At 47.6% G+C, this 9,973-nt stretch overlaps 1 protein-coding gene across 2 annotated transcripts; it reads right to left on the reverse strand.

Annotated features, from left to right (window-relative positions):
- Positions 1 to 5,111: 5,111 nt before the first annotated feature.
- Positions 5,112 to 9,624, reverse strand: LOC131585066 (uncharacterized). Of its 2 annotated transcripts, XM_058850758.1 has the most exons (7): positions 9,355 to 9,624; positions 8,876 to 9,163; positions 8,728 to 8,787; positions 8,185 to 8,535; positions 7,387 to 7,462; positions 6,884 to 6,970; positions 5,112 to 6,174 (listed from the first exon to the last, which is right to left on the reverse strand). In XM_058850758.1, the coding sequence occupies exons 2-7, from the start codon at positions 9,048 to 9,050 to the stop codon at positions 5,727 to 5,729; spliced, it is 1,197 nt and encodes a 398-aa protein (XP_058706741.1). In that variant the 5' UTR covers positions 9,051 to 9,163; positions 9,355 to 9,624; the 3' UTR covers positions 5,112 to 5,726. The 2 variants fall into 2 exon arrangements, with proteins under 2 accessions (XP_058706741.1, XP_058706740.1); XM_058850757.1 differs by having other exon boundaries at positions 8,876 to 9,624.
- Positions 9,625 to 9,973: the final 349 nt, after the last annotated feature.

Raw genomic sequence — 9,973 nt, forward strand, 5'->3', positions numbered from 1 at the left:
TGTAAGTGAAGGTGTGAACACTGATGGTGTTTTCCTACCTCTGGAAAACTGAGGGCAAACCAACTCCTGAACTTAGGATGTCCAGGAGAGGGATTTGACCCTTCTCCAGCACCATTCCACTGAGCTTGTTAAACACATAAAAGCAATGATGTTGCTCCTCCAAAGTCAGTGATTTTATCAGTCCTCTCACTTAAGAAATGATCGATTTTCTCATATTACCAGGATAAAACCTAGCCTGTAATATGTAGGTCATGAACTCATCTTTCTCCACCTTCCTTGTCTCTGGGCACAGTACAACCAGAATTAATGGCAATAATAATAAACTCCTTTGGAGTTTAACGATTATTCATTAGCAGGAGTACATCAGTTCTGCAGTCTCCTCTCCCCTCGGATCCCTGACACTCTGGGCTGCTCTGCTTACATTCGAGAGAAACAATCAATGAGCACCGTGCACTCCTGGCTTTTGGGGCTGTTAATGTCTCCATTACTGTTAGGCACAGTCCCCTTGGCTTCAGTTGAATCTGTGTGCCAAAAGAAAAGCCCACACAATCAAACAAATCCTTAAAGGTAAGGACATCACCAGACTGCATCTCCTGGAGCAGCGATGTCCTGGGACAGCAGAAATGGGCTGGTGACAAGAGAACACTCGTGGCATGTCCCTCACCACCTTCATCTTCCAGCACAGAGACGAAGCTGAGAAGCCATGTCCCTACCCTAAAACCTTCCCAGGACCCTGGGAGATCAGAGTGGGGCAAGAACAGGGCTGAGAAGTCACCACACCACTGCAGGGTCCTTCCTCCACCATCCAGCGACTTGGGCAAGAACCAGAGCGAGGGCTGAGACCTCAGAAGGTGGGGAGAAGAGCTCCAGCAACTTCAGCAGGACTAATATTTCACTGGGAGGGACTTGAACAGCCTGTGGCCCTGTGACTCAAGTGTTTCATCAAGGCCTGAAGCTCATCCTCTGAGCAGAACATCTCACCTGATTCCAAAGCTTTCCTGGCATTTCCATTGGGCTGCACACCAAGGCAGGGAGAGCATCCTGCTGGTGGAGGGCTCCAAACTCTTTCTGTTCTCTCTTTTTGGCCTCTGAACATAATTTATCCAAGCTTTTATGAGGCAATTCACATCCAGATTTTATTAGAAGTGGAAGGCCCTTTTATTTCCTCAGTGTATTCAGCACACAGAACTGGTGCTCTGGTTAATTTTATTTCTGTGCTTTCTGTGTTTTAATAATGATCTCCCCAGTTCCATTCAGCTCTGAAAAGGTGGGGGAGATGGAGAGATATGAGTTGAAATAATGGAATCATGAACTGCAGACAGAGAAATACTGGTTAAAGTGAAGTGTAATGAATATATGACTGAAGCAGAGGCATAAAAGACTGCTTAAAGAATAAAATCTGATGTATTTTCACACCTACCAGGCATTAGAATGCACTCTCAAAATAAAACCAACCAAACAAAAAAACAGACATAATTTCAGATGATTTGAAGAAAACAGAATTATATAAAAACTTTTATAAAAAAATAGTCCAGAAGTGCAAAAACAACACACACATATAGCTCTGGGAACACACTCTATGTGGGTTGTTTTATTTTTACTGGCTTTTTGAAACCAAACAAGACAAAGACTTACCAGAACAACAACAAAAATCATCCTGTGACACAGAGAATTTGTGTGTGGGTGACAGTAGGAAATGACACACAACTCCAAGCTCATACAGGCCAAGGCTTGTCCTTCTGGTATTTCTTTCATCCCCCAGCTGAGATCTCCCTGTTCCTGCAGCTGCCTGATGGGGGATATCAAACCAAAGACATTTCCACCATCCACTGCATCACTCCTCTGTGCAGAAGATTTTTCCAAGTGCATCCAACCAGACTGGAACACCAGGCAGACTCAGCAATGGCTGGCTGGGGCTCACGTAAAGGCAGCCAGGCTTTGTAAGCCTTGATTAAAACCCAGGGAGAGATTCAGCTCCATTATAACATCATTCCTTTATCTGATACTCACAGTTTGTATGTCATTAAGTGAATGTGTTTTGGTTTCTGGGGGATGCACACGGTGCAGGCATTGAGAGACTCGGCACTGAGTGTTTCCTACAGACCACGTAATGGGAAAATTAAAATCTGCCTGTACTGAGCATGGAATCCCCCTGGCAGAGTCTATGAAATTAATTTTAAATAAATGGGGTTAAATACCAAAGAATCTCCATCTTGTTTGGGCTAGTTTTTTCCACAAGAAATCATGCTTCCAGCAGCACCTTTACAATTGGATTTATTTTTTTTAAAAACACTGGCACAGGCTGTCCAGAGAAGCTGTTGATACACCATGCCTGCAATCAATCACAGGCAGGTGGGATGGGGCTTAAACAACCTGATCTAGTTGATGATGTCCCTGTTCATTCCAGGGGGTTGAAATTGGAAGATCTTGAGTGGACCCAGCTCAAACAATTCTATGATTTTTATGAAATTTCAGAAGCCTCATGTTGGCCCAGCTGACAATGTAAAGGTTGATACAGAGCAGAAAGGTTCCTGTCTTTCCCTGTGTATTGCTGCCAGTAACACACAGCTTGCAGCAGGTTCCTGAGGAAACAGCAGAGGTGCAGCCAGGTGCTGAGGGTGTGGCAGGGCCCCACTGCAGCACTTTGGGGTGCTGGGGCCCAAGGGCCCTCAGAGAGGCCCAGAGCCCTTTGAGGTCCTTACTCCTCCTGGAGAGAGTCCTGGATGTTCCATTCCATTCCTGTCCTGCATTTGTAAAAACTGACAAGCACCATTCCTTTTCAACCAAATGCAAAACCTCCTTGGAGACCTCCCCTGAGCTGTGACCTTCGTTTTCGCTGTCCACACCCTCCTGCACCCACCTCACCCAGAAGCTGAGCTGGAACATCATTTTTAACAAGATGCTGCAGATTCAGCACAGTAATTAATTTCAACAGCAAGTGCTGTCCACTTTTTCCTGGTAATTCATTTAAAGTGGGAAGTTAATTCCATTCAATGGAGCTGCCTTTCACCGCTTAGAGAGACACACAGGCTTTGAACATCCCCGAGTGAAGTGGTTCTGGCACAAACCTTCCTCCTCCTCCTCTATCTGCCCTGACCCCTGCATCCCCTAGGGAATGCCACATGCCAGGGCTGTGTGATCCTCCCTCTCGAGGATGATTAGCCAGAGCTGGAGAGTTCAGGGAGGTGAGAGCATCGGCATCCTCGCGCTGACGTTTGATCGCCGGCGGCTGCCAGTGCTCCCAATTAGCCTGCAAACGCTGCCACCGGCTCACAAATACTTTAAAAAATGAAGTTTGACGAAAAGCCGCCTGCATTGCCTTTCTTCAACCCTCCCTGCCATATCAAAGCCTTTGAGAGTATCTGAGGACAACTTTTATAGCTGAGAAGGGCCCATCTGAGCGCCCTCTCATTAGTGCTGTGGCTGTGCTGTGCACTGAGCCACAGAGCATCCATCAGCCCACTTACCAGGAGCTCTCCTGAATACCAGCAAGCGTGCTAGGCTGGGGAGTCACCTCTGAGGGAGCCACCAAAGGGCTTCTCAAGCAGAAAGGTCACCCAGCTCATTTGCTTCTAGGGGAGCTGATTAGAGCCGGTGCGTTTTGGGAGCCGCGGCACCCCGCAGCGAGTCCATTCCCTGGCTCTCTTTTCTGCCTCCGCTCACAGTAATGATCTGCAGCTCATCAGAGGGGGCTCAGAGGGGGAGGACAGCAGCAGCACTTATTTTAATAAATAACATTGGTGAGCTGGCTTTGCAGGCTGCAGCTTGGTGAGGGATGTGATGAATTTCGGGAGGGAAGATGGAGAGAGGCACTGGCACAGGTTGCCCAGAGAAGCTGTGGCTGCCCCACTCCTGGAAATGTTCAAGGCCAGGCTGGACAGGGCTTGGAGCAACCTGGGATAGTGGAAGGTGGCCATAGCAGGGGGATGGCACTGGATGAGCTTTAAGGTTCTACAGGGTGAGGCTGGCTGTGCCTCCTTGATCTTCTCCTTGATAAGTTAACATTAAAAACATCACTGGGGGCATTTCCCTGAGCAGTGATTCCAATCTAAGGCCTGTGATGGGAAGGCCCCATCTTTCTGGCAGGGCTGGTGTATTTCAAGGTGTGTTTCTGCACTGAGGAGGTTTTGGGGCAGTTCTGCTCAGTTTCAGTGTGTTTTCCAGGACTGGCTGCACTCTTGGCTCTAAGTGACAGCAGCAGACCTGCTCCAGCTGCTGCTCAGGTCAAGGTCCCTACGAAGGAGAAATCAACAGTGTGTTTGCACATTAGTTAGGAAAAGCATTTGCATTGGGAAAAGAGAAGGAATGTCTTTAGTTGTTACTGCTGCAATTTCACATGACTGTTAGAGACATCTGATGAAAATAGTGCCAGGAACGTTGGCATGCCAATCTCCTTCCAAAACCAAAATGCATCACAGAATTAACCCTACTTTAATGGAAAAGCTCAAAAAAGGCTGAAGGTGGAAGAAAATTCTGAGAATAAGTAATTTTTTTTTTCTTTTTCCCTTTCAAAACAGCTCCTTGTTTCTCCAATACAATTATTTTGCATTATTATTTCTCATGTAACTATGAGGAAATTAAATACTTGAAAACACACCACAACATATAAATTAAACCAAATCTTTTGATTAATGCAAACCCAATGGTATTTCTTTTCCTCAATAATTTAAAAATGAAGTTGAGAAAACCAATTTATTGTCTGAGAAGCCTCTGTAAAAGGGAATGTTTGGTATTTTGCAGCACTTCTGTTAAGTGCTGGACTGGTGTCAGCATCTCATTCTTTTAATGCTTAGAACAATTTTAACCCACCCACACTCCAGTTCTGAATTATTTAGGAGAAGATGTATCTTTCTAGACCTCTATAGTCCCTCAGCAAAGTGTCTGATTGTACTTGGCATTTCTTATCTAGGACAATAATACTGTATTTAAATAATGGTGACAGTGTCCACAACATTTATATCTTTGAAACAAAGTTGGGCCATATTTTGTCCTCCATCCCTCACTCTTATGTCAAAAAAATGTAAGGGATTTCTCCTGTATGGAAATAATCTTGAAAGTAAAATTAATGTAACTTCCATGGGTGACCCCTTCTCTTGTTCAGCAGGCTTTTGTTAGGGAAGACAACTCTTCCATATGGCTACATTAAAATAGACAGGAAAAAATCAACTTATCTTTTTCTGAATGTTTTAAGGTGTCATTTTAATGAGTCTGCCTTTCTGTTACTGCTGAAAATAAAACATTCAATGTGAGAAAAGAGTAAATATTGTCCCACAGGCAGAAGGAGGCAACCAGAGGCAGAGAGAGAAGCCACATTGGGTGACAGACTGTGTGCAGCTGGATTCCCCATCCCAAAGCCAGCACTTCTGCAGCGTGGAACAGGGCTACCTTTCTGACCCATTCTTGGACTCAAACGGAGCCCTGAAGCCTTTGAGCACATCATCAGAGTCACGAAGGTGATTCCATGCACCCACAGTGAGGTTTGCACACAGTCTGGATGTGAAGGAACTTGTAGAGTGCAAAAACTGAGCCAAGTTGGGCCAGATTCCTGCTCAGTTAATGCAGGCAGAGGTTTGGCAGTGTTTGAGCTGTGTCTAGCACATGGTTCACTTGAGTAGGCTCCTTGGGGGAAATCTACTGAGCAGCAGCTGCTCAGCTCATCTTTCCTGGGAAGGCTGCTCAGGGACACACACAGGAATGGCAGGAGGAGACACCAAATCCCCCACACCTCAGAGACATTCTGTCTTAAACTTCTGCCTCAGGGCTTTCTGCACATTCTGGATCTTCTCTGTGATCACAGTGTCACTGAGGTGATCCCCAAACTTCTGCTTCAGCAGCACCCTGATGATTTTGATGCAGCGTTCATCCATCATTGGCTTCGCCTCCCGGAAAGTGTTGCCCCTGCGCCCCGTGATGGAGTGGCTCTGGATGTAGTCAGAGGTGAAGAGTTTGTAGAGCAGAGTCTTGCAGGCTGTGCTGATTTTCTGGTCAAATCTGATGGTCTCTTTCAGCTGCTCCTTGGTGTAGCCATTGAAGAGTTCCACCACCTCACACGGCTGTCGGTGGGGCTCCTCCTGGAAGGACAGGGATTCCAGCCTCTGCACCTTCTTCTTCAGAGAGAGAACATCCTGTTGGAGGTCCAGCACCATCCTCTCCAGCTGCTCTATCTTCTCTGCCCTGAAAAATTAAAGTTGCTTGTGTAAAGGCAGGAAGACACCGTGTCCTCGCTATGGATGTCGCTTCTCCACCCAAGCAGTGATTAGACGCCGCCTTCAAGCAGGGCAGGACAACTTCTCTGACAGAGTATCAGCCCTTCCATCTATTCCTGGGTGAGGGGTAAGGCAGAAGAGCACTTTTCAGTGCTCAGGAATGTTCAGTTTAACCCTCAACTCCCTCTTGACATGCATACATGGAGACTTTGATGCTCAGTTTTCTTCTCAGTTGAAAGGAAAGACATAAAGCCTGCCTTGCAAGTCCCAGGACACACATATTTGTGGTATTAAACAACAGACTTGTGGGAAATGACAATACAAGAACCATAACTTGAATTTTTTTGACACCCATTTCTTTGGGAGAAAACAGTCCCTAGCATCACTTTATCACTGGATACTGGTCATCAAAGAAATGAACAATAAAACAAGGAACACACAACCAGGTTTTGATTGTTATAGGCAAGAGCTCTGCAGTTTCTGCACTATTTTAGAGCCTTCTTGCTTCTCTAAATCCAAACCCTACAATCAGAAACACCTGGCTCGACTGTAAAGACACTCAACAACTTTGGAGTTCAAAATTGCCCCACTTCGCCACCCATCTGTGATCTCACTGCTCAGTCTTGTAGCGAGGAGGAAAACACAGTTAGGAACAAGAGCCTTCTTTTGCTAATTACCTTTCCATCTCAACAGGACCAAAATTTCTGTGAACCCTCTCAAAGCCATCGGTCTCTTGCAAAGCATCAATCTTTCGCTCCTCACGGCTGGAAGAAACAAGCAAGTTAAACAGCACTGCCACAAACAGCTTTGTGCTCATGTTCATATTCATTCCTGAGGAGAATTATCTGGAATTATCAAAGCAAAGTCAATTCTGGTTTCCTTTGCAACAAGAATACAATAGATTAAGAGGGAAGATGAGGGGTTCTTCATGTGGACAAATTCCTGCTCATCCCCCTGGCACACAGATATGGGGGACCTCCCACTGACTCACCATGGAATCAGGACTTCAGAGCACAGGCTCATTTCTCTGCTGTATGCACCCACACAAACTCATATTACCTTCTGAGCTTTGGGTTTAACCTCTATGAGCATCTACTCAAAGCAAGCACTGCCAGAGAATGGAGACAGAGTGGACAGAAATCGATATGTGTGGTGTCCTTGCTGTGCTTTCACGTGTTACCTTTTCAGACAGATCTGCTGCTGGCACGGGGACAAGATGCCATCTGACTTCCTCTTCATTGGAAGGGCAACATAATCTGCAGCAGGGGTGAGAGACAAAGCTGAAGAATCAGCTGTTGAAAAGGTTCTGAATCCCTCTGTCTCCAGAACAGATTATCTAAGCACCCCAGCTAGATTGCATGGCAACACATTATTCCATTTGCATAAACAGTGATCCAGACAGGCTCTCCAGGACTGATCAATGGGGATTTGTTATTTGAAAAAGGTGGCATCTCAAGGGCTTCTGTTCTCACTGCAAAAGATCTGGTGGGGGCAAGGCAAGCAGAACCAATGGATTCTGGATGCTGCTGTTAGTCAGCAGGTAAATAAGACAATAGCATATTTTCATAAGTGCATTTAATGGGTGTAGTAGTGGGTGGAAAAATAGGGAAATAGGCAAATCTGAAATGGTTTGACTAATGGAGACACAGGGCTTTTGGGAATTTCAGTTATTCAGGCAGGCATTCATTCATTCAGACTGTCTTTTGGCTTGGGGAAGGGAACTGCTAGCCCAGGAGACAGAGCTGGTGCCTGACAGAGCAGAGACCATATGCTACATACAGGCATCACCCCTAAGACAGCCCTCCTGGAGGAGATCTCCCAGGTGGGAAGGACCAGAAAATGCCATCTCTAACCTCTGTAGCCCTGAGACAAAGCCCATACATCCCCAGAGCAAAGCAGAGTTTTTCTGGCTGCTCTGCAAGTCCCCATCCCACCCTGACACTCAGGACCAGGCAGCAGAGCCAGAACCCAGGCTTACCTCTGGCACCCAGACCAGCCCTATCCTCTTCAGTCTGGGAAGCTCCTTGCCCTGGCAGGGCCATGGTGATGAAGGTGGATGGAGGTGTGAAGGCACTGGCTGGCTGGGAGGGAGTTGCCAGCAAGCGAGGGCTTCCTGCCACGCTTCCCAGGACACGTCTGTCCTTGAGGACAGAGGAGCTGCTGGCATCATGAGGCAGGCTGGCCTCAGCCACCCTCAGCAGTGGCTTTGCAGGATAGGTCTTGTCACTGGGGTATTTCCTGGATGCATTCCCTGGGGTCCATTTTGGAAAGGTTTTCCTGGATTTTTTTGGTGGGGATGGCATCATGTTGTGGACAGCTGGTTCCTCTTCTGAAATGAAGGGAGATACTCATGATGTGCAGTGGGGCAGCAAGGTTGTGTATCTTCCACTCCCACCCAATGCTTTGTACACCAATTGCAGTGATGTGAAATTTATGATGGGACTACAACATGCTCAGCATCCTCCCACACAAAAAGCCCCATGGAGATAGAAAGTTGCAGTGCTCAAAAGCCCTTACTCACTTAACTTCTCCAGGAGCTGCCGATCTTCCAGCAGCTTCTTCTCCAAAATATCTTTATGCTCTGTGGGAATAGAAGATCTTTCAGCACTTGGAAGGTTGCCCCTGAAATGCCCCAAATTGCAAACCCAGGCCAGGGGGGTGTCACTTACCACTTATGCCTTCCACCACACCCCAGTACAGCCCACTGAAGCCAGGGCAGCGGGCCAGGACCTGCTCCCCCACCGTGTAGAGGTGGAAGGGCTTGCGGGGCTCCTTGATGTTCTCCATGTTGATGACCCGGCTGCCGTCGGGCCAGCTGATGAGCACGTAGAGCTTGGCTGACATCAGGGCTGCCCACCTGCAGCACAGGGAACTGTATGGGAATGTCACCGCAGGGGTTTGGGCTCTCCGGTGCTTGGGAGTGTCCACAAGCGGTGCTTTACCTGGGGCAGCACAACCTGAAGATATAAAATATTTGGCCCTGCATTTCCTCTACCTGTTATTTCTCTGTTCCCATTCCCAGCCTTCTGAGCTTGCCTCATCCTAAAGCCCTTCGCTGGGAGGCTGCCTTGGGTCTGACTGAGCACAGCCCCACATGCCTTCAGTGCATCCAAGCATCCTTGGCAGTGATGGCCACGCCAGGTCTCACCTGGGATCAGGCAGAGCCAGCTCTCACAGCAGACACTTTGAGCAGATGCTGAACAAGCCACTGAGCAGACACAGGCTGGTTCCTCTGCCCCTGTGAACCAGCACAGCTCAAATCACTTCAGTGGATCTACAGCAGTTTGCTCCAGTGCAGGGCTGTCTCTGTGATATCAAGGCAGTGCAGAGAAGAGACTCAAAAAGACCCAGAGGTATTCCAGGAAATGATCACTCCTTTGCCTGCACAATTATTTTCCCCAGTAAACATCAAAATGTTCTGATAAGGAGAACAGAAAATTCCCTTCATTTCACCCATGGGGAAACTGAGGCACAGACCAGTGATAGGTATGTGTAAGGCAGTCAAGCAACAAAGCTGCAAGGAGCTGTATCCTAAATCCTGACCCACTGCTCTGCCCACTGAGATGTCTTTCTGCTCCTGGAGCTGCGGACTTCAATCACTGGAGAGACTGGAGAGCCGGGCTGGTGGTGATTTCCAAACCCTCCCGTGCCAGAGGAGCAGCTGAGGAGCCGAGGGCTGCTGAGCTCAGGAGGGGTTTCTTTCCAGCTCCTAAGGGCCCTGGCAGAGCATCACCCCAGTCCTGCCTGCTCTGCTCAGCAGCAGGATT

This window comes from Poecile atricapillus, chromosome 15, assembly GCF_030490865.1.
Source record: "Poecile atricapillus isolate bPoeAtr1 chromosome 15, bPoeAtr1.hap1, whole genome shotgun sequence".
Classification (NCBI taxonomy): domain Eukaryota; kingdom Metazoa; phylum Chordata; class Aves; order Passeriformes; family Paridae; genus Poecile; species Poecile atricapillus.

Excerpts from the sequence above, each read along its gene's own strand:
- LOC131585066 (XM_058850758.1), bottom strand. The coding sequence starts at position 9,050 with ATGTCAGCCAAGCTCTACGTGCTCATCAGCTGGCCCGACGGCAGCCGG. Across the intron at positions 8,536-8,727 it reads GCAGCTCCTGGAGAAGTTAA|AAGAGGAACCAGCTGTCCAC; the intron begins GTGAGTAAGGGC and ends CCTTCATTTCAG. Across the intron at positions 7,463-8,184 it reads GGCTGGTCTGGGTGCCAGAG|ATTATGTTGCCCTTCCAATG; the intron begins GTAAGCCTGGGT and ends CCCCTGCTGCAG.